The sequence below is a fragment of the Tamandua tetradactyla genome, chromosome 16, assembly GCF_023851605.1.
Source record: "Tamandua tetradactyla isolate mTamTet1 chromosome 16, mTamTet1.pri, whole genome shotgun sequence".
Taxonomy (NCBI): domain Eukaryota; kingdom Metazoa; phylum Chordata; class Mammalia; order Pilosa; family Myrmecophagidae; genus Tamandua; species Tamandua tetradactyla.
Window position 1 is genome coordinate 68,444,348 of NC_135342.1, and position 24,377 is coordinate 68,468,724.

Here is a 24,377-nt window from a genome sequence, read left to right on the forward strand (position 1 = left end):
CTGAAGAATATATATGTAATTCATTTAATGCTTCCATCTTAATTCCTCACCGCATTGAAACAATTACTTAAACATAATTTATGACAGCCACTTTTTCTAGGGCGATACAAAAGAAATATACCTTAAGAAAATAGACTTAAATAATACAAATCTTGAGTTTGTAGGGCACTCATGCGGACAGCCCCAAGGATCTGCCGCGCCAACAGGGAAGGGGTCCTCGCGTCTCCGGAAGCGCCGAATGGGGTCCAAAATGGCGGACCTTGATTCCCCTCAGAAGCTGTCAAGGGCGCCTCCGCCGCCTGAGGGGATGGGAGGAGGCCGCTGCTCGGAAGTTTCCACCGAGCTCATTCGGTCCCTCACAGAGCTGCAGGAATTGGAAGCTGTGTACGAAAGGCTCTGCGGCGAGGAGGTGGGGGGCTGAGCCTCCTCTTTTCCGGGAGACTCCATGGGCAGTGGGCGTAGAAGCCATCAGTCCTGGGAAATCCGGGCTATGGGAAAACTTTCTCTTTGCTGTGAATAACAAAAAGCCACCTACCCTAGAAGCGGAGTGTTGTTGGGTGTTTCATGGTGGGGATCTTTCATTTCTTTTCACTCGGTTGGAGACCTCCAGATTTCATTTCCCCGATATCTGAGCGAATTGGATAACCACCCCCCAGTGATTGAATTTCTTGGCTCATGGTCACTAAATTTCTCCGCCAGAGTAAAATTAGACCGAGAGTATTTGCCAACTCGCTTGGATCGCAGAATAAGAATAAAGGCTGTCTTGCATTGGTTTAACAATTTTTAAATTACGAAACGCTTTCATCTCGTTAGCTCATTTAATCTGGAAGTCATTGCAAAAAAAAAAAATTAAGCATTTTAAGTCTTCCTCTAGTGGGGAACGATTTGGGGATGTAATTTTAGCGTCTCGATTAAACACACAGCTTTGTAGAAGCTTGTCTAATCTTGGACAAGTTAGTTTATCTGTTGGACCTTGTTTCAACTCCCTGACATTGTGTCAAATAAGTGGTGTGGACTAGATTTTCTGTAAAATTCCTTTCAGCACATCACATTCTATCTCCTTTCTGCCTATTCTGTGGCAGCCTTATGCTATCAATTCACTTTGGAATGCTGGTTGTTGGGTTCATTTCCAGTCAGAAAAAGATCTAAGCTGAGCTTAATGACTAACAACTGTCCCTCAGTTGGAACTTTAGAGTAAGGTTGAGCTCAAAATGCTGTTTCAGCCAAGGGGAAAGGAAATAACTGATATCTTAGAAGATTTTCAAACAGTAGCTTGCACCACTCTAGTAATTGCCAATGTGTATTTCAGCGTTGCATTTTTTAAAGTTCAGGATACTTGACCTAACACCCTTAAGGTCACATTCATTGAGTCAATCAAAACCTTGGTGGGGGGGGTGGATTAATGATCTTATGGACAGAATAGTATTCATATCTGTCTTTGATGTCTTTCATGGAGAAGATTTCCTCTGGATTCTAGTAAACTATCTTGAACACCTAACATGTCACTGTTATGTTAAACACTTTATGTTTACTACTTTGTTTAACTCAACACAACAATCCTATGGGGTAAGAATTACTATCCCTATTTTACAGATAAATGTGATGTAGGAAGGTTACATAACGTGCTTGCTTGAGATGGAACTGAATTTATCTCCTCTGGGTACTGACTACACCAAGAAGAGATTTGTTTTCACACTGCCACTTTTAGAAGTTTTATTTGTTTAGCCGTTGTATTTTAAATGCCTTCTTGTTCTAGACACCATGCTAATAGATGTTGAATATTCACTTCCTCTCTTTGGTAGTGCTAATTTCCCAGATGGAATAAGATAAACATAAAGTACCAATTATTATACAGTGTAATAACTGCAAAAATGGAATATTGTTTGTTAAAGCCCGGGGGGAGCATAGTGGAGGGAAAGAAATCTGAAATCCAGATCCATGCTTTAAGTGGTTGGATTAGATAACCCCTGATATTCCTTCTGACCATTCTGATGACAAGATGTTCCTCTGTTTCAGAAAGTGGTGGAGAGAGAGCTAGATGCCCTTTTGGAACAGCAAAACACCATTGAAAGTAAGATGGTCACTCTCCACCGAATGGGGTGAGTCTGTGTGTCTCAGGAAGAGCTACTGTAAATTCCACCAGGGTCCATTAGTTAAGTTGCTATTTTTCCTAACATTCTGTTATAAATTGCCAGTTGAGTTTGAAACGTAGAGGAGCATTACTTCGAGGTGAAGTGAATATAAGGGTATAAATAGTTTAGTGGTTCTCAAGATATGAGATTAGGATCTCTAGGAAACTTGTTAGAAATCAATTTCTGGCCCTGCCCCATACCAAACCCACTGAATCAGAAACTCTGGAATAGAGGTCCAGAAATCTGTTTTAGCAAGGTCTCCTGGTAATTTTGATGCATGGTTCAAAGTTTAAGAACCACTGTTTTTATAGACTATTTATATGTACTGGTCTTAAGAATCTTTAATTTCATCAAAAGAGAGATGGTTAGTGTATTATTTGTTCACTTAATAATTAGGAAAATCTGATGTCTAATTACTTGTACCTACTAAAGGTATCTTTAGTAGTTATGGAAGTTAATTTTCTACTAAGTATAGCTCTGAGTTTTCAGTATAAGGCTCTATTTAAAAATGTATATATAGAAAGAACTGAGCTAAGGGTTCTGGGAAGGAACAAAAGAAGTAGAAGACATAGTATCCATCAGCAAAAATTTTTTCCATTTCTCATGCCTACCCTCTGCCCTTATGGATATGTATATGTTGACAATGCCTGTTTCCAGACCCAATCTGCAGTTGATTGAGGGAGATGCAAAGCAGCTGGCTGGAATGATCACCTTTACTTGCAACCTAGCTGAGAATGTCTCCAGCAAAGTCCGACAGCTTGACCTGGCCAAGGTAATTCCATCCAGCCTTTGATGTTTGAGTTAGTAGAGAGCAGGAGAGAAGCCACCAATAGGGATTAGAGCAGCAAAGTCCAATAGAAATCTAATGAAGATAGCTAAAGCAAACAAGAAAACTCCAGGCCAATAGGTTTTATAAATATAGACCAAAAAAATCCTCAACAAAATATTAGCAAACCAAATCCAGCAACCTATAAAAAAGATAATATACCATGACCAAATGGGATTTATCCCAGGAATGAAAAGTTGGTTTCATATACAAAAATATCAATTAGTGTAATATACCATATCAATAGAATAAAGAATAAAAACTACATGAACATCTCAGTAGATGCAAAAAAGAAGATGTGGCATAATTCAATAATCCATGCTAAAAACACTCAACAAAGTAGAAATAAAAGGAAACTTTTGCAGTTGATAAAGGTATCTGTGAAAAATCCACAACTAATATTGTACTTACGGTTTATATGATTGCCTTCCCACTAAAATAAGTAAAAAAAAAGAAAAAAGGATGCCTGCTTTCTCCATTTTTATTGGACATTGTGCTGGAGGTTTTAGCCAGGACAATTAAGCAAGAAAATGAAATACAAGTCCTCCAGCTTGGGAGAAAAAGAAGAAATCTAATATGATCCACGTATGTAATTTCTTATTTTCTAGTTGCCATTTTTAAAAAATAGAAAGAAATAGGTGAAATTAATTTTAATAATACAATTTATTAAGTTCATTATATCTAAAATACCCTTTCAACTTGTAATTACTATAGAACAATTAATGAGACATTTTACAAAACTTCCTTTTTTTGGTACTCTCTTTGAAATTCAATGTGTATTTTACATTTACAGTAAATCTCAACTTGCACTCGCCACGTTTCAAGCTCTCAGTAGCAACATATGGTTGGTTAGTGGCTACCATATTGGATAGAATAGCATCTGGGCTCTTGAACAAGTCAATCCCAGCCTCTGTTTGCCCCTGTGAAACAGCACAACTCTTCCTGATTTATTTGTTCATATTCTGTGAAAATATTTATAAAAAATATTTATATTTGCTCAATTCACCACAAAGCACCATGGCTACACAGTCACTGACTCACATATTAATATTTTTTTAAACATGGTTGCTTGTTTTTAAAGAAAAGTATCTTCAACATATTTCATTTATTACCAAACTTTACAATATCATGTACCCACAGTATGAAATACATTCTATTCTGCTATAAATTTAGCAATATAACAAAAAAATTTAGCAGTATAAGTCAAATATAAATATGGATTGATTATCCCTGTTCCTGTTTTTGGCAAAATGATGAACCACATAAATAAAATTGTGTGGTAACTTGTCAGTGGTCTTGATCATCAATAACAGTTCTGTGAGTGGTAGTGCTTGTGTTTGTTAGCTCACCAGTGAAAGCTTAAAGACCTATGGTTAACGGGATTCAGCTCCCGAATCACCCTACCTCCTAGAGAGGTGTTTTTTGAAAGAACAGAGCATTGGTTCTAAACACCAAGTCTTTTTGCAGAATCGCCTCTATCAAGCCATCCAGAGAGCTGATGACATCTTGGATCTGAAGTTCTGCATGGATGGCGTTCAGACTGCTTTGAGGAATGAGGATTATGAGCAGGCTGCAGCCCACATTCATCGCTACTTATGCTTGGACAAGTCAGTCATTGAGCTCAGCCGACAGGGCAAAGAAGGTCAGCATTCCAAACTATTGATTTCTAGTTCAGATATAAGCATCTGTAATCTGAACTAGGCACATTCAACCAGGAAAAAGGGATCTGTTTTAAGGATACTTCCTCGTCTGGTAATAGGCCCTATAAGACCCTATGCCATCCCAGGGCAAGTGTTATTCTTATCTTATGGAAAAGGAAACTTTGTTGAGATCTACTGATTCTCTGGCCAGCAGGTTCATTCCACTTGACCATATTTCCTACTTTATTTTATAGAATTCTTGGCCTGAGATTCTGGACCCTCCATGATCTTTACTCTTTCTAGCCTTATTTCGTGCTATTCATTCATGCATTCAAGTGCAAGTACTAGTTGAGCTCTTCTAACTGCCAAAGCATAAAGTACTTACAGAATCACTTTTCTGCTTCTGTTTCTTTGCTCCATTCATCCCCTTTGCCTGGAATGTGTGTCCTTACTATTGAGGTATGAAACTCCTTCTCATCTCTGAGAGATAGGATGTCACCTTCTCTAAGAGGCCTTTTCTGATAATTTCCACCAGAAATGTGACTTTTTGTTGCCTTTATTTTGACATTTATTACACACTGAATTTTGTTATAGTTATTTGTGCACATACTTTATCTCTTTTACTTGATTGTATCTTCCATATCAATAGGTTCATGACTGATTTCATCTTTTAATCATCCGTATTGCTAGTACAGTATCTTACACACAGTAGGTATTTAATACATACTTGTTGAATGAATAATAGTGCAGTGGATCTAATATAGTATCATTCTTTACATTAATTCTCATTTTCTCCCCCTTGAGCAGGCAGCATGATTGATGCCAACCTGAAATTGCTGCAGGAAGCTGAGCAGCGTCTCAAAGCCATTGTAACAGAGAAGTTTGCCGTTGCCACCAAGGATGGGGATCTGCCCCAAGTGGAGCGCTTCTTCAAGATCTTCCCATTGCTGGGTTTACATGAGGAAGGATTAAGCAAGTTCTCAGAATATCTTTGCAAGCAGGTGTGGATTCTGATTGCTTGTCAAGATAATGTGGTTCTCTGTCTGCAGATTGAGGTACAAGAGGATCAGTTTTCTGTGGATACTTTCCTCTGGATATGACTCTCCTTTCTGCTCTTGCCATAGTCTAACAAGGCTAGATGCATACATTCATTCAACACTTATTTATTGCTGGTCTACTTTGTGCCAGGCACTCCCTGGACATTTGCAGATGCACATTCATTTCCAACAGATCAGGTGAAAGTATAGGAAAATAAAATGCTAGTTCTCTGACAGGTTGAATCTCCCTTTTCAAGCCATCAGTCTGGAATCAGCTTTGCTTAAGAGAAATCAGAGTTCTCTATAAATGATGTTAAGATTTCATAACCAGGCCTAAGTCTCAAAACAAGCCACACTGAGATGAAGCACATAGGGTCTCTAAAGGTTGCTTTTTTTTTTCTAGACAGGTTGTGGGTTTACTGAACAGTCGTGCACAAGATACAGGATTCCCATGTAACATCCTATTATTAACACTTTGCATTGGTATAATACCTTTTGTACAATAGATGAAAGCACATTTTTATAATTGTACTCTTAACTATATTCCAAGTTTTAACTTAAAGTTTACTGCTTTGTATTGGGCTGTTCCATAGATTTTTTTTTTTTTTGACATGGGCAGGCACCGGGAATCAAACCCGGGTCCTCTGGCATGGCAGGCAAGCATTCTTGCCTGCTAAGCCACCATGGCCCACCCTCCATAGATTTTTTAAAAATATATATTCATTCCAGTAATGTACATAAGACCTAAAATTTCTGCTTTTACCCACATTCAAATATATGATTCAGTGCTGTTAATTATGTTCATAATGTTGTGCTACCTTTACCAAAGGTTAAATCTTGAAAAAGAAATAGGCTTTAAAGTCTTAAGTAAGTGCGTACTCTGAGATGGAGAGAAGTAAATCCCAGCAGGCATGTGTGCGGAGGGTTTTTTTTTTTTAACTATATATCAAGATATATCCTGCTCTCCTCCCTCCAAAAAAATTCTCTAATGGAACACTATTCTGCCATTAAGAAAATGAGACAATTCCTTATGTGCTGACATATTTCACTCTCCCACATATGTTGTTTAACAAATATGGTACAAAATAGTATGCTATCATTTCTGTTTAAAATAAGGGGAGTGGCAATAAAGATATGTGCTTGTATAAGCATACCATATTTTCAGAAGGGTTAACAGAATTTGCTTCTGAAGATGGAATTAGGAGATCAAAAAACATAGGTAAGAGGAAGAACTGTTTTTCACCAAATATTCTTTTATTCCTTTTGAATGTTTTCAAAAATTCTAAAAAATTAATTAATTAAAAATAAAACACACCTGACTTATGGTACATTTTTATCAATACTCTGCCACATGGGTCCTAGAAACAGCTTTTGTTTTAATCCATTATAAGTCCCTTCCACAGTACCCAGATTCCTTGTCCTGCTCAGCCAAGCACCATTAATGATAAGAAGTTACACTTTGGTTGTTAAAACTTGGGGACTCTCTCCCTTGGCTAATGGCAGTACATATTTTCAAAGAGAAAGTGTGATTTAAATTTCTAAATGGAATAAGAGTTATCATCATGCTCAAGTTCCTTGTCTTTACTGAGGCTCAGACAACCAAGAGTCACTCAAGAGAGGGACTTCTGTGTTGCCTAGGCTTCCAGGCAACAAAAAAGCATGGATAAAAGAAAGTCAATGGGAGGCTTTTTTGAAAAATTGAGACATACATAGTATGACATTGGCCTTTGGTCTGAGAAATATTGTGGCTCTCCTGCCTCTTTTTTAGGTGGCCAGTAAAGCAGAGGAAAATCTGCTCTTGGTGCTAGGGACAGACATGAGTGATCGAAGAGCTGCAGTCATCTTTGCAGATACACTCACTCTCCTGTTTGAAGGCAAGCACCATTATCTAATTAGGTAGACTGGAAACTTTCCTATCTGATCCCTGCATCCTATCTTCTTTCCTCTCTAGCCTGATTAATTTAATCCTATAATTTACTGTGTATTGATTTATTGGAGAATAACTTCATCTTTCAGTATCTGATTAGCAAAGATACGGGTCTGTCAGGTGTTTTGATCCTCTAGTCTTCAAGACCCAAAATCTAAGCGTAAATTTAACCCTAAAATAAATTACTGGGAAGATGGCTATGCTAATTCTCAAAGATGCTCCTTGTCGGGATCCTAAGCAGTGTGCATATTTAAAAACAGGTTCACTTAGCAGCTCTCAGAACTGCCTAGAACTATTTGTATTCATTTTGGGAGGTGAGTCAGCCAAAAAGGGTTCAGTTAGACCCCAGGATAAAATAATGGAGTTTATTTTGTGGGAAGAATATTTGGAATCCAATCCTGTCACTTTCTTCTAGGGATTGCCCGCATTGTGGAGACCCACCAACCGATAGTGGAGACCTATTATGGACCAGGGAGACTTTATACCCTGATAAAATATCTGCAGGTGGAATGTGATAGACAGGTGCAAATGGTGGTAGATAAGTTCATCAAGCAGAGGGACTACCACCAGCAGGTGAGCAAGGGGTTTGGAAGCAGCTTTAGCCGGGGACACTGTATACAATAAACTGAAAAAAAAGAAAAAGGTGCAGATGGGAAAAGAATAAATGCAAAATGCAGACTTGCCTGCATCTTGCCCATTACCAGCTTGATTTGGACTTGACTTCTTGAGAGATAGTGGTGTCCTTAGTACAAGATTCGGAAGGAAATAGAAAGAGCTTCCTGAAAGGAACGTAACATAAATCATAGAATGTACACCAATGCCCTCTGGTGATATAATGGGAATTTTATTTCTTAAGGTGCAATTAAGTGTCAAGTAATTTGTCTCAGTGACAAATTAGACCCTTTCTATGAGTGATAAGGGAAAACATTTGCTTTTTCAGAACTTTATTTCTCCATTCCTTTGAGCCCAGAAAGTAGAGTAGGACATAAAATAGGAATGGCCCCATAAAATTTTAGTTCTAGAACTTCAGAGTAGGAGACTCTAGACAGTAGTCTGTTAGGACACCATAAATATCACTTTTAAGTGCAATAAGGGAGGTAAGCATTAACATCTAAACCAAAAGTAATTGTTGGTCCATCATCCTGAAGGTCTTTCTTTGGCTTGCACGAAAGGTAAGCCAGGTAAGCAAACTAAACCTAAATGTTCCTGTATGCCAAAAGGTTGGAATGACCAGAAAAAGGCAGACAATAGAGAGGTTGGGAGGAGCATTCTCATTTCTGTGGTATATTGCAGTTCCGGCATGTCCAGAACAACTTGATGAGAAATTCTACAACAGAAAAAATCGAACCAAGGTAATAGTCCTTCCCTTTTCTTCAGCTCATAAGAGTTTGAATTGGTAATCACATGTGATTCAGAGCCTAGTCTATTACAGTGTGGTCTATGTTATGAAATATTTTATCTATTACTTATATTTATTTTTAATGGAATATATCATATATACAAAAAGTATATATAACACGTGTGGTTTGTAAATAATAATAAAACAATCACTTGTGTGCTAACCAGCTATTTAAGAAATAGATCATTACTAAAGCTTTAAAAAAAAGTATTTTGTTGTGAATTATAACATATATACAAAGAAAAGAAAGGAAAAGCAATAATTTTCAAAATATCCTTCAACAAGTAGTTACAGAACAGATTTCAGAGTTTGTTATAGGTTACCATTCCACTATTTCAGACTCTTTGCTCTAGCTGTTCCAAAACACTGCAGGCTAGAAGAAACATCAACATAGTGATTCAGCAGCCATATTCTTTTGTTAAATCCTATTTTACTGTTACAACTCCTCCTTCTCCTCTGATCCTTCTCCCACTCTATAGAGATCTTTAGGCACTGCCCATTCTGTCTTTTTCATGTGAGAAGGGTGTCAACACCAGAGGATAGGGGGATGTAATTAGTTGATAATCTTGGAGAGGCTGATCCCTCTGAATTTCAAGATTTACTGGCCTAGGAACCCTCTGGAAGCTATAGGTCTCAGTTTGAACCCTAGGTCTTGCCAAGAATCAATACAAATAATGTTGGGTGGGGTCTAGCCAACCATGGCAGTTAGCACAAAGTTGAAGCGTGCATGGAAAATGTGGTAGATGGCTGTCTCTGATTAAAATTGGGCCAGCAGAGCCAGAATAACCTGGTAGCAGAGCTGACGCTTCTGGGTCTAGTAGAAAGGAGGAGTCAAGACTCTGTTTACCCTGTAGTTCTTGTTATCTGAGAGAATCCATTGTGCTTCTCCTTATTCATTCTGCCCCGTGTCTCAGGGAACTGGACCCCATCCTGACAGAGGTCACACTAATGAATGCCCGCAGTGAGCTCTACTTACGCTTTCTCAGGAAAAGAATCAGCTCTGATTTTGAGGTGGGGGACTCGATGGCCTCAGAAGAAGTAAAGCAAGGTAAAAAAAGAAAACATGCTTCCCATATTCCCTGGGAGGGCTGGCATGTCGAGTTGGCATTGTTTTATAATAGTTAAGCCACAGATCTCTTACTAAGGAAACAACTGGGATTTGTGGGCAAAATGACTACCAAGAGAAAATCTAGACTCACTCTGTTTTAGAATTGAATGAACCTTTGAGGCTATCTAATCATTTTATAGATGAAGAAAACTGACAACCATAATGGTTCTGTGATTTTCCTGGGCTCTTTTCGTTATACTGTGCTTCCTCACCAGCTCTAGTTTAGGGCTTTATTGTTTTATTTATTTAACATTGCACATGTTAAATAGGTTAAAAAATTTAAACAGTGCAAAAAGGTATGCATAGCTATAAGTAGGCATGAGAGAACTTTGAGGAATGATGGAAATATTCTAAAACTAGATTGTGGAAATTGTTGCACAGCTCTATAAATCTACTAAAATTATTAAGTTATATACATAAAATAGATGAATTTTATGGAATATAATTTATATGTTAATAAAGCTTAAAAAAAAAAACAAATATAGTAAAAAGAAAGACTTCTGCCTGTTCACCAGCGTCCCTGTTCCCCCAGCCACAATTTTTGAAGAGATAAATGACATTTGGGGAAAAATAAGTTGTGCCACAGTCCAACTTCATTTACAAATAGACTCTCTTTCCTGCTGGGCAAATAAATGCAAGGTTCCCTAACCTGGAGATGTGAGACTAGCCCATTGTCTGTGGCATTGTGCATTGCCTCTGCCAATTACACATGGCGGGGAGGTTATTCACATAACTCAGCTGGCCTTGCTTTGAATCTGTGTTTAAAGGAGAATATATGCTCATTTGGAGTTTGGTGCTTATTACCTCAATAATGACCATCATTCTTCAGAGCTTTGTTATCCATTACAATAACCCCCAGTCACATGTGCCTATTTAAATTTAAATTTTAATTAATTTAATTTATTTATTTTAATTTAATTAATAAATTTATTTTAATTAATTTAATTAATTAAAAATTTAGTTCCTCAGTCATATTAGCCCCCATTTTACATGCTCAGTGCCTACCACAGCTAATGGTTACCACACACTAGCCGTGGTATCTGTGGACGGCACAGATATAGAACAAGTCTATCATCACAGGAAGTTCTGCTATACAGGGCTCATTTAAAGAATGAAATGTTCCATACCCAACATATTATATCTCTGCCCTGGAAACTTAGCATCTTTTGACTCCTATTAATTAATCCTAAGGAAATAATGGAAAAGAAGTAAAAAGTTATTTGTACAAAAATGTTTTCTGTAATCTCCCATTACTATGCTTTGCAGTTATCTACAATAATGGCAAAACATTTGAAAGTCTAAATATGTCTAAAAAATAGGAAGTGGTTTAAAAAATATAGATTATCCATCTGATAAAATAATCACAAAGCCATTAAAAATAAGTAATCTGAAAGAAAAAAAGTAGGCTATGGAGAAATAGAAAACATTCATGGTATAAAATTTTAAAGCAAAATACAAAACTCTGTATTGTGATTATAACTGTTTAAAATGTAAAACCATTTGGAATAAAGACTAGAAAAGGATCTGAAATTTAAAGAAAAATTGATTTCCCTTGGGAGGAAGAAAGGTAACTATTCCTTTCTTGGTTGTCCCCTAGAGCACCAGAAGTGTCTGGACAAACTCCTCAATAACTGCCTGTTGAGTTGCACCATGCAAGAGCTAATTGGCTTATATATTACCATGGAGGAATACTTCATGAGAGAAACTGTCAATAAGGTAGGATATATGATACAATCTCTTGGAAATGGGGCTTCCTGTCGAAGAAGCTAGGCTGAGGGAAATGACTAAAGCATGTCCCGTTTCTTGGTCCTGTTTTGAGAATATCTTTGCATGTAGACTGAGTGGTACTGCTTTTAATGGTTAGAACGCACCTTTGGAGTTGTTATGATCTTCATATACCCAGCTTGGACTTCTTTCTCAAGGATCACAAAAGAACACCTTAGCCTCTCAGCATGTCTTTGTGTTCCCTGCCTCCCTGGGGATATCTGAGTGAGGAGCGTCAGGAAAGAAGGACCTCTACTGATGTCTTATGGGCCCTGGCAATGGATGTCCCCAAGTCAAAGGTCTTAAATATTCCGTTTCTGAACATAGTGATCACTAAGGAAGTGAGCTATTTTTGGCAAGGAGGATCCAGGCCAAGTTATGACCAGAATAAGCTACATTGGAAAGGAAAACATGGATAAAGCTTTAAAAGGGGAGCAGAGCCTGGGCCAGTTGAACCAGAGCTATCTCAGAACAATGAAGTGCAGAATTGTGGCCCTCACTGGGTACTTTGCCTTTTGGGTAGGCTGTGGCTCTGGACACCTATGAGAAGGGCCAGTTGACATCTAGCATGGTTGATGATGTCTTCTACATTGTAAAGAAGTGCATTGGACGGGCTCTGTCAAGCTCCAGCATTGACTGTCTCTGTGCCATGATCAATCTCGCCACTACAGAGCTTGAATCTGACTTCAGGTATGGTTGACTCCCTTTTCACTTTCTAGGAAGCCAGAAGGCCCTAATTGTGATTGATTCCTGAGGTGCATTTGTTTCTATCCTTTTCTCCTCATAATTCTAGTTCAGTTCTCTAGTTCAGTTCTATAAAGCCATAAGCTCTTATCAATAACGTGACATCCTCAGTTCCAGTCAGTTGTCTAGCAGTCAGAGTCTTATGAGCCAAATCTATGGACTTTGTGCTGGATCAAGGAGACTATGGGCCCTTAAATAGAAGAAAGAGACCAGACAGTTCAGATAGAGGCAATAGTTGTAATAACAGTCGTAATTACCATTGCTACAGGCCAGGAACTGTGCTAATCTCATGTTCTTATTTAGTCCTAAAGCAATCCTATGAGGAAGGACTATTAGCTCTGTTATAGATAAGGAAACTGGGATTTAGGGAGATTCAATCATTTGTCAAAAGTCATGTACTTCATAAATGTTGGGAGTAAAGGGTAGAGTCCAAAACTCACTGACTTAAAACCTACTCTCTCAACTCTCACACAGTACTTCTCACTAAGCTACACTGCCTCTTCTGGAATTTGTTGGAACTCAGTGGTGATAACTGAATATCTCATAGGGAGTAAAGAATCAGCCAGTCTCCTCTGTATGTTTTTGTCACATCTATGCTCTTGAGAAGGTGCTGGTCACTCTCATGTCCTGGTTCCTTAAATTCTCCTTTAGTGGTCTCAAGGATTAGTTATTTCAAAGAACAACTCCTACTGCTGATAGTGGACACTCTAGTCCTTCTGCCTTGATGGCCAGGTTGAGCTCTGTCAGACCTGATCCCCATATGCTATTCTGCCCCTAGAGATGTTCTGTGTAGCAAGCTGCGGATGGGCTTCCCAGCCACTACCTTTCAAGACATCCAGCGTGGGGTGACGAGTGCCGTGAACATCATGCACAGCAGCCTCCAGCAGGGTAAATTTGACACAAAAGGCATTGAGAGCACTGACGAGGCCAAACTATCCTTTCTGGTAGGTAGTTCTACAGGTGTGAGTGGGGTCAGTTTATTTTGGAAGGTTAAAATATGACCTCTAAGCCACAGTATAAACAACTTTAAGCTAGAGACTTTTTCTCCAGTGTCTATGTAGAAGGAAAGCTCTTTTTTATGTAAAGTTCCTCCTAAAAGCTGCCAACCATGTCTTACCCAGGCACCCATTTCTGAGCAGCGTCACTCAGACATGCTGTCTTCCTGCGTACCATGCTGGGTCCTCAGCACTCTCCCAGTACTCATTCCTAGTCACAGTGCCCAGCTATTTGGGGGCAGCACTGAGAATCAGGTTTGGTTTGCATCTGCCACAGAACTAACTTGTAACATCTGTGCCAAGCCTCTTCTCTGAGAAGACCCCCCGTATGGCATGGTGGGTCCCAATCCTTTAGATCTACCAGGACTGCTTTTAGCACTTTTCTTAGATTTTCAGCTTCCCCTGGAGAGGTGACCTTATTAAAATCCCTTAGCTACCAGAATAACAGATGTGATGAGACAGTGAGTCCTACCAATTGAATGACATCTATGGAAAGAGAAGGATGGAAGGGAGAAAGGGATTGAGATAAGCCAAGAAAGAACATATTGAGTCCTAAATTCATGCTGTCTCAGACAGAATGGTAAAAGTGCTAACAGAGGTCCATTCTATTCCCTTCCCCGACATTGGCCAGACTCTGAGTCTCCTGGCTCCTGGGGTTTGGAGCCTGAAGGAAACATCCAATAGCAGAGCTCTCAACCAATAATCTAGCAGCGGAGTCTCTGACCACCCTGAGATTTAATGAAAAAATATGTACATGCATTTTTCTCGGAACAGAATCCTTAGTGTGTGTGTATGTGTGTGTGTGTGTTTTGTTTTGTTTTTAATATTGTTAGCCCAAAGATTGAACGAGTATTTGAAGCAAATTATGTCTTAGTCTCCTTTAGTGCTAAAAAAGGTACTGCTATGTGATTGTTATGTTTTGTTTTATTTTAACTTTTTTATTGCATAATATAACATATATACAAAGCAAAGAATGGAAAAAGCAATAGTTTTCAAAGCACTCTTCAGCAAGTAGTTACAGGACAGATACAAGAGTTTGTCATGAGCTACCATATGATACTCTCAGATTTTTCCTTCTAGCCACTCCAGAATATAGGAGGCTAGAAGGCATAAATATTTTTTTATCATCACAATTGACTTTTTTCCTTTTTGTGGAAAATAGCATATATACAAAAAAAGCAATAAACTTCAAAGCACAGAACCACAATTAGTTGTAGAACAGATTTCAGAGTTTGGCATGGGTTACAATTCCATGATTTTAGGTTTTTACTTCTAACTGTTCTAAGATACTGCAGGCTAAAAGAGATGTCAATTTAATGATTCGGCAATCATATTTATTTGTTAAATCCTATCTTCTCTGTATAACTGCACCGTCACCTTTGATCTTTCCATCCCTCTCTTTAGGGGTATTTGAGCTATGCCTATTCTAACTTTTTCATGTTGGAAGGGTCTGTCAATAATATGGGTTAGGAAGATGGAACTAGCTAATGTCCTGAAAAGGCTGGGCTAGGTTTCAGGATTTAACTGGTCCAGGGACCCATCCGGAGGTTGTAGGTTTCTTGAAAGTCACTCTAGTGCATGGAACCTTTGTGAAATCTTATATATTGCCCTAGGTATTCTTTAGGTTGGCTGGAATGGTTTTAGTTGGGCTTTGGCAAGTTATGATAGGTAGCAAGGTCTAATTGAAGCTTGCTTAAGAGCAACCTCCAGAGTAGCCTCTCACTTCTATTTGAACAGCTCTCTGCCATTGATACTTTATTAGTTACACTTCTTTTCCCCCATTTGGTCAGAAAATCCTTAGTTTTTATCAGATTCTTAAAGGTGTCTGTGACTCCAAAAGAATTTAGAACTATTACTTTCAGAGATAGAAGCCTCATTTGCCAATTTCTACCATATCTCTGCATAGGGTAATCCACAGTAACTGGTTGTTGAAAGGATCCATTATGGGTTCTTTTGTCTGGATTGTCATGGTTATTGCCAAAAAAGAGGATCAGTTCCAAGAAACTGTTGTCTCTGAAATATGGTATCTTTGGAAAACTTTGGCAAAATGTCTAGCATTGAGCCTCATATTGTTGTGAATTGACTTAAATTTCTAATTTCATTTGTATTTTTCATTTATATTATAAAACTTAGTTCGTGTAGTCATTTATCTGCTGAGAAATATTCAGTGGCTCCTTGCTAAGTACCACATCAAAGCTAGACTTCTTTACCTGGTCCTTTATTTAAGGCCTTCAGAATCTGACCCATCCTGCCTGACTACTCTTATTTTCCACCACTTGACTAGACATACCTTAGTTCCCTTAAGCTGGCCTGCATGCATTCACTCATTCGCTGCTTCCATTCAGGCAATTTCATTGTTCATGGGCCTAGAAGATAAGGCCAACAACGAAGGTGATGCTAAATGTTTGGTGACAGGTTTCCAGCTTTTCTGACACCAAGTACTTAAAATGTCATCACTCCTACTGCAGGGCCTATTTCTTATATCACCTTGACATATTTGGCTGTCAGGATGAATTTCCCAATTGTGCTGACATATCATTCATCATGAGCAGGGGATAAGCCCAGTGAGTCCATGTTTACAAGAACTGTCAGCGTAAGAGCAACTTTGAAATCAATACTATTTGAACACAAATCCATCTTCCTCTCATGAAAGATGCCCTTAAGTGCCTGGGGAACACAGTTTTTTATAAACTTCATCCTTCCCCTGTCTTGACAGTGAAGTTTTGTCTCTGGCAACCTGTGATGTCAGCGGCTTTGCTTGGCACTTCCTGGGCTTGGAACCATAGAAAAGCCTTTAGCCTTATCCATCCACAACCACAGCAGCACTGTCATCAGGATACCAACAAGCGAAGCACTTTTGGGGAGACAAGAGGGCTTCCTAATCTCAGTGCCTGGTATTCTGGATTCTCCTTTTACCTGAAAATCCTGAAGCTTCTTTATCACTTCTTAAAGACTTTCTCATCCCTACCTTACCCATGCCTTTCCAGTCATGCGGTCAGTATACCAGTTCACAGGTGGTGTGATTCTGCACATCTGTGAATGGACCACGCTCATTCCCAAATATGTTTTGGATTTTTCTGCCACTCTGCATATGCTTAGATTATCCCTTCTCCAGAACATATCATTCACTCATTCATTCATTTAACAGATATTTAATGAGAAACTTTTATGTATCAGGCACTGTTAAGCCACACATGCTATTTAAATAAAAATTAAAAATCCAGTTTTACAATCACACTAGCCACATTTGAAGTGCTCAATAGCCACATGTGACTAAGACATATTGTATCGGATAATGGCAGATACAAAACATGTTCACTATCAAGAAAATTCTGTTGGACAGTACTATAATAGAGATACAGTGACAAAGAAGGAAGAATAAATCCCTGTCCTCATAAGAGCTCTCATTCCAGTGGGAAAGGCAGACAATAAGCAAATAAAACAATATTAGATAATCCTAAGTACAATTAAGGAATTATCAAAAAAGACAGTGAGCTAGAGAGAGGCTGGTAGAGGTGGAGGAATGCTCACACCCTTATCGCCTGTCAGAATTATGGTCCAGCCTTTGAATTTCAGCTCATTTACCATCTCTGCCATGGCATCTTCCTTGAATGCCTTGGAATCCTCAAAATAGCCATAGTAGTTTGTACCTTAATTATCACTTCTGTCACAGGCTGCTTTTTATTATTAGTATTTTTTTATGTAGCTTATAAGGCTAAGACAGAAGGAACCCAGGGTCCCTAGTGGGGAGACCTGAATTCTCATCCTGGCTCTAGCTTTGTGACCTTGCCATTCTTCAGTGTCTGTCCACTTACCCTGCTTTATTTTTTTTCGTGGCATTTATCACTATCTGACATATCCTACATATATGTTTATTTTTTTACTTTCCTTCTGGAATGTTAATACTATGAGGGCATGGATTTTCTCCGTTTTGTTAACTGCTTTATCCCCAGTGCCTACTGCAGTGCCCAGCACATAGCAGGCACTCAATAATTTGCTGAATCAATTGTTGCTTGACCTTGGTGAGTCATTTAACCTTCCAAGAACTCTCATTTCCTTCTCATATAAAATGGACTTAATAATACTTATTTTGTGAGGGCATTAGAAAGAGTCAGTGAGATAATGAATAAGAGAATGCCTCATAGGAGGCAAGCCCTCAGGAAGCATTTCTTGAAGGAATATTATCAGCCTTTGCATCACTGACCTACGCTTGGAGTCTTGGAGCCCCAAGATTTAATTATAGGCCTGAGTGTCTGAGTCACTTCTGTCTGTAGTAACAGAGAGCTAAAAGACCTGAAACCTGGGGTCAGGTGCACTGGGCTCTTGATGGCTTTGCAGCCTTAGTGTCAGTCAGAGTAGAAAGGACACACCTGGCTCATCATTCTTCCTGATCCTAGGTCTGAGCATCCTGCCTGTGACAGCATTGTTTACTTTTCTTAGCTGGAATCTAAACTCCAACTAGCCCTTCTCTGAGCTGCATGAAGTGTAGCTATCAGTCAATCTGGCCTTGGAGTGGGCAGGAAGTACCAATGGGCAGGAAGTCATGTTCTTCTTTCCTCATCTTCCAGGTGACCCTGAACAACGTAGAGATCTGCAGTGAAAACATCTCCACTCTGAAGAAGACACTGGAGGTACATGGGAATTTACCAGCTACCGCCTCCCCATGGCCTTATTTTAAGAGAGAGCCATATACATTCATCCCAGAGGGGGACTGTGGCATTTCTTGGTGTTTTAGTTTTCCAGCTGCTAAAACAAATACCATACAACAGATTGGCTTAACAACAGGAATTTATTAGCTTGTGGTTTCAGAGGCTAGAAGGCTTGCTTCCACCTGGGATCAGTATCTCCTGGTTGGCCAGCAATGTCTGGGATTCCTTGGCTTTTGTGTCACATGGCATGGCACAAGGCAGCATCTTCTTTTGTTTCTGGGTCCCCAGCTTTTTGCTGCTCCCTGTGGCTTCTCTTGTGTGTCTACTTTCCATTGCTTGTAAGGGGGAACTTCAGTCATCTTGGATTAAGGCCCTCCCTCATTCAGTTTGGGTACATCTTAACTAATAACACCTTCCAAGGTCTGAGTTACAATGGGTTCCCAACCATCTGAGCATGCCTTTGGTGAGGAAAATGATTCAGAGCACTTGAAGCTATTAGCTAGTGATTGACCATGGTAGCAGTGCATCTCTAGACCTGTGAGAAGATCTGGGTTCGAAGTAGGTCTTCCAACACATACTTGGTATGTGCCTTGGACAAGTCCCTTAACTCTGACTTTTCCATTAACTCTGTCTGTAAAATGAGATACAGATCTCCATCCTGTCATACTTGGGCTTACTGGGTGATGTAATAAAAAGTACAGTTGAAAGCAGTTTATAAAAATGATAAAGCCTTCTATAAGTTTAAGAAATTAAGATGAAAATAGGGTTCATCAAACCCTGTATAAAGCTGGTAGATGCCATCACCCATTTATGAAAGAAGGCAGCATAGTACAGTAGAAATTGTTTGGGCTTTGAAATGAAATACCCCTGGGTTCAAATCTCCATTGACCATTGACCAGCTGTGTGACCTTAGGCATATTCTGTAACCTCCCTGAATCTCAGTTTACTTATTTGTAAAAGATTTATGAGAACTGAATGAGATAATGTAAAGCACCTAATACATGATAGGCATCAGTGTAGTTATTAATTGTATTAATAACTTAAAATAACAGCATGTAGCAATCACTTTAAGTGCTGCCTCTGGAGAAAGGAGGTAGGCCAGGGGTGCTGCGTCCATAGTGGGCACTAGTATAGAGAAGGATTACAACAGTGGCGAAGGGCTTAGTGCCCAAGCTGGTGTTAAGTGTTGGCTTTAGGTTGGGCAAACTGAAGAGAAGGATGGAGCCAACACATAGGGGAGAGGGGCTGGTGGCTAACAGGAGGATCCTGAGGGAGGCTCAGAGAAGCAATCAGATGGAAGTTTACAAAGTATAGACTCTAAATGACATGCTGGAATAGATTAGGCCTTTACCCCAAAAAGGCCTGAGAATGGAATAAAGAGCGATAACCAAAAAGTACCTATAGCATAATACCATAGTATCACAGTCTGCCTTCTGTTCAACAAGGTTGCTATTATTGTTGTTTTTTTGCTTGTTTTTGTTTTTGTTTTTTGCATGGATAGGCACTGGGAATCGAACCCGGGTTTCTGGCATGACAGGCAAGAATTCTGCCACTAATATAATTATTGTTTTTAAGTTATGGTACCTGAGAGTGTATTCCTGACTTTCTCCTTCCTATTACTTCTTACTCTTTTACTACTGGATTTTGAAGTAAAGTTTTGGGAAATGTTAGAGAATCAGAATTGAGAGGTAGAATTAGCCAAATGAAGATAAAGGGGGATAGCAAAGAGCTGAATAAAAAATTCTCAGTAATCCTACCTCCCTTACATTTGCATTTCACCTGCATCCTTTCTCAACCCCATCAACAACCCTATGTGCTAGGCAGATCAGGTGGTATGATGTCCATCTTACAGATGAGGTTAAAAAACCAGGTAAAGTTAGTAAGTATTGGAGTTGCCATTGGAAATGAGGTCTTCTGCCTGCTAGCTCATTGCCTTTCCAACTATTTAACACTGCTTCAGCTGCAGCCAAAACAGCACAAACTTTCTAAGAAGATTATAAGAAATGTGGGCAGCTCCTGGCAACCCACAACATTGTGACCTTCAAGTAGTTTCCCCCTGTGGAATTCTCTACACCTAAGGTTGTAGTGTAGTGATTAGAAACAGGCACTCTGGCGCCAAATTTCTGGATTTGAATCCACTACCTATTGCTATGTAACTCTGGGTAAATCATTAACTTTTCTGCCTCAGTTTTCTCTTGTGTACAATAGTGATACTAGTAATATCTGTTTCTTAGGCTACGTACTTGAATAAAAATAAAATGCTTAGACTAGGGCCTGGCACATAACTTAGTGCTTAAATTTTAGCTATGGTCATGATGATCTCCCTTTGTCAGCTAGACCAAAATATTTAACAAGCAGAAAATCTAACAATAATAGTTAGTGTCTCCTTAGTGTTTGCTGTATGCCTGACGCTGGGCTAAGCAGGTTGTGCATCATCTCATGTAACTTTCACAACAACCATGGGAGTAAGAATTTTTATTTCCATTTTATAGATGGGGGAATTGTAGATCAGAAATTTTAAATTGCTAGCCCAAGGTCATTCAACTCATACATGCCTGAGCCCGGACTATCTGACTCCAAGTTATGAAAATTTTTCTGTTATTGGCGTTTCTTATTCACATCTGCTGACATTGGTACTCCTTTATTACAAAGGAGGAAAAGGAAGCCGACTAGCCAGGATAGAATCCACGTTTTGTGAGACCCATCCAGGGCACTTGCCTAATATAGGCCATAAACTGTTCCAGAGAAGGATAGACTAGGAGAAATGGCTGGATGCATACTGGCCTCCCCTCCACCCCTCTTCTCATTACCAGGTCCCAGCCATGCTCATTCTTCTTAAAACTGGATGTTCTCTCCTAGGGTGACTGTACCAAGCTCTTCAGCCAGGGCATTGGAGGAGAACAGGCCCAGGCCAAGTTTGACAGCTGCCTTTCTGACTTGGCTGCTGTATCCAACAAATTCCGAGATCTCTTGCAGGTAAGCCCCAGATTCAACAGCTAAGTGAACCCTGTGCCCTGTGTTGCTCTGAGAAAACTGTTATTGACTTATTATGGGCTCTATTGTGTACAAGAAAATGGAGAAGGGGGGTAAGAGAGCAGCATGAAAGCCACTGAAGTTATGCAAGTCCCTTGAGACTAGAGTCCCCATTGGTTTTTCAGCCATTCTCTTCCTCTGACACACTGACAAACCAGCAATCTGGTCTGATATTTCTACTTGGGCCCACAATGCCAAGAGTCCCCAGAAAGATGCTAAGAGGAAATGGAGCCATATGTGACCTTAGTCACAGGTGCTGCCTACTACCAGGCATGTAGGATAATTTTGTTTTTTTTTTTAATATGGGCAGGCACCGGGAATCGAACCCAGGTCCTCTGGCATGGCAGGCAAGCATTCTTGCCTGCTTAGCCACCGTGGCCCACCCAGGATAAATCTCTTTTGACAGTTTACTAGACTACCTTCAGGGCCTCACCTCTGATCTGGACCTGAATCAACACAGACCTGGAAAAAGACAGATTGTTCTGGTCTCTTGTTTTAGTATTATCTCCGTTAGCTTCAGACATAAGCTCCGAAGCAGAAAAGTCTTGGAGCTGAAAGAATGCCCTGGCAGCAAGGGATGAATAGAGAAGGAGAAAGGACTGTGGCATATGCCTTCTGTTTCTAATATTTCTCTGCCTTATCTTATGCAGGAAGGGCTGGCGGAGCTAAACAGCACAGCAGTCAAACCTCAGGTTCAGCCGTGGATCAACACCTTTCTCTCTGTCTCCCACAACATCGAGGAGGTCAGCCAGACCAGAGGCAGCTATCAAACCCAAGATTACCCCTCATTCACCAAGCCCCGTCTAGAGGACAGTGGGACTGTGAATAAACTAGACCTTACCGTGCTTCCCAAACCTACTCCCCTCAGCCTTGGAAGACCAGTTTTTGTCCCCAGAGAACATTTGGTTCTTCCATTTGGATGCTCAGAAAGGGGCATCTACAGGGTGTCTTGACCTGACTAATTCAATTTTATTGAGGCTCTTTTTGCCCTGCTTTCACAGATTTAGACTTAGGAGCTTTTTTCCCCCAGCCTAGTGATTTCATTCCTAGGACATGAGATGCAAGAGAGAATAAAATTGCCAGGAGCCTCACCGTATTATGTAGGACACTTCTATTGCCCAGAGCTCTGTTTGCTAGTTCAAGGTATGATGCAGAAGCAGCAGCAGTTTCTGCCAGCCTGGGTGTTCAAACTGGTTTTAAGCTGGATGTGTCAGATGCCACAGGGGAGAGAAGAACTCTTACATTGTTTTCTTAGAGGATGGAGAAGGGTGTGGTAAATGTTCCTTCCTAGAGAGAGGCCTATGGTGACCCTTCTTACTTTCTGACCCTAGGAAGAATTCAATGATTATGAGGCCAATGACCCTTGGGTACAACAGTTCATCCTTAACCTGGAGCAGCAAATGGCAGAGTTCAAGGTAAGCAAAGGCTCTAGGGACCGATTTACGGAATTACCCACCTCTGCCCAAACCAGCAGCCTGCAGGTTCTCATCACACTCTGGTTGGGCAACTGAAAGTCCTTCCAAGCCCAGTCTGCAGAAACAATTCCCAGGGTCCTCATTGTCCCACCCCTTGAAGACTCTACGGTGGAGGCACAGGTATGAGGTGGGACTCCCACTGATTTTCTAGCCTCTGTGTGCAGGCCAGCCTGTCTCCAGTCATCTTTGACAGCTTGACCAGTCTTATGACCAGCCTTGTTGCAGTTGAGTTGGAGAAAGTGGTGCTGAAATCTACCTTCAACCGGGTGAGATCAAGGGAGCACAGGTCACAGCTCTGTTATTCCTCCTCTGCCACCCCAGGGCTTGCCTCCCCTCTGCTGCCTCCAGGCCCTGCCTAGCCACGCCCAGTCCTGCCTCAGAATGGCTTCTGAGACATTGGTGCAGACTGCAACCACTGGGTACCACTTGAGTCCAAGCTGGCCATTCAGCCCAGCTCTAAGGGAGATTAGGGGTGGTATGGGGCAGAGGGTGGGCAGTTTTACTTGACCAAAGAGCCAAGCCTTGAACAGAGTCACTGGGCATATGTTCTCCTGCAGCTGGGCGGCCTTCAGTTTGACAAGGAGCTAAGGTCACTCATTGCCTACCTTACCACCGTGACCACCTGGACCATCCGAGACAAGTTTGCCCGGCTCTCCCAGATGGCCACCATCCTCAATCTAGAACGGGTATGTAGGGACAGGCTTCATGTGCATCTCCCTTGATCTAGCTAGTGAAGTGTGATTGGGAAAAGGCAGACAACACTTGGATCCCTACCACTGCCTCAGATCCATGTCTTTGCTGACAGCCAATCCTGTAGGGCAACTTCTCCTTCCTGAGCATCCTTGTTCTGCCTCTGGTGCTCTGCTCTGCCGTTCCTTAAGACAGCATCCTCCTTGCTGACTTGTCTTGTGTTCTTCCTCATAGGTGACCGAGATCCTGGATTACTGGGGTGCCAACTCTGGACCATTGACATGGCGCCTCACCCCTGCTGAAGTGCGCCAGGTGCTGGCTCTGCGCATAGACTTTCGCAGTGAGGACATCAAGCGGCTGCGCCTGTAGCTGCCAGGATGAGCCCACATGGGCCTATATACTTCAAGGCCACCTTACATGGGTGACCACAGCCAAGAGGCTGAGCAAGACTGTCTGGCTTGAGGTAGCTCAGGCCGTTCCACAGCTGGTAGCAGGAAAACAAGACCTGAACTCACACTGTTCTTCTGCCCTCACTCCTAGCTGCGTGATGCTTTAGAGCAGCCTCTTCCACCAGTATCTGTGGGTGAACCTGGGCTCCTAATTAGGTGGGACAGCTAAGGCAGGCAGTGTGAGGGCCAGGCTATCTTTCTGAATGGGTAGCCATTATCTCACCTTCAGACCTTAGAGCAAACAAGCTACCATCCTCCCAGCCTTTAGAGGACTCAGGTGTATCTGGAGACTAGGAAATTAGGTTTGACTTTGAGAAGAGGCTATGATATTTTTGTTCACCCTGAATAAAGACACTCCTTTGAGTGATGCCAGTGTGCTGTTTCCAGATGCCCAGGGCAGGATGGGTCCATCAGTTGCACTAAAATTTGAAGGGAAAAGCTTAAAACCTTGGCCTCCTCATATACCCAGAGCAATGGAGGACTTCTTTTAGGAATCCACGTGATAGCAG

The 24,377-nt window shown here is 40.6% G+C and overlaps 1 protein-coding gene across 3 annotated transcripts; it reads left to right on the plus strand.

Moving 5' to 3' along the window:
- Positions 1-207: 207 nt before the first annotated feature.
- On the plus strand, positions 208-24,235 carry COG4 (component of oligomeric golgi complex 4). Of its 3 annotated transcripts, none has more exons than XM_077132994.1 (19): positions 208-409; positions 2,017-2,099; positions 2,790-2,904; positions 4,426-4,600; positions 5,406-5,599; positions 7,404-7,509; positions 7,978-8,135; positions 8,856-8,914; positions 9,876-10,009; positions 11,667-11,785; positions 12,357-12,523; positions 13,356-13,521; positions 18,141-18,203; positions 21,081-21,197; positions 21,905-21,997; positions 22,586-22,669; positions 22,894-22,995; positions 23,287-23,415; positions 23,654-24,235. In XM_077132994.1, exons 1-19 carry the CDS (start codon positions 239-241, stop codon positions 23,786-23,788), a joined length of 2,370 nt encoding a protein of 789 aa, XP_076989109.1. In that variant the 5' UTR covers positions 208-238; the 3' UTR covers positions 23,789-24,235. The 3 variants fall into 3 exon arrangements, with proteins under 3 accessions (XP_076989109.1, XP_076989110.1, XP_076989111.1); XM_077132996.1 differs by having other exon boundaries at positions 271-384; XM_077132995.1 differs by lacking the exon at positions 18,141-18,203.
- The last annotated feature ends 142 nt before the right edge of the window (positions 24,236-24,377 follow it).

Coding starts and splice junctions, on each gene's coding strand:
- COG4 (XM_077132994.1), top strand. CDS start 239: ATGGGGTCCAAAATGGCGGACCTTGATTCCCCTCAGAAGCTGTCAAGG. Junction 2,100..2,789: donor GTCACTCTCCACCGAATGGG/GTGAGTCTGTGT, acceptor GCCTGTTTCCAG/ACCCAATCTGCAGTTGATTG. Junction 8,915..9,875: donor ACAGAAAAAATCGAACCAAG/GTAATAGTCCTT, acceptor CCCGTGTCTCAG/GGAACTGGACCCCATCCTGA.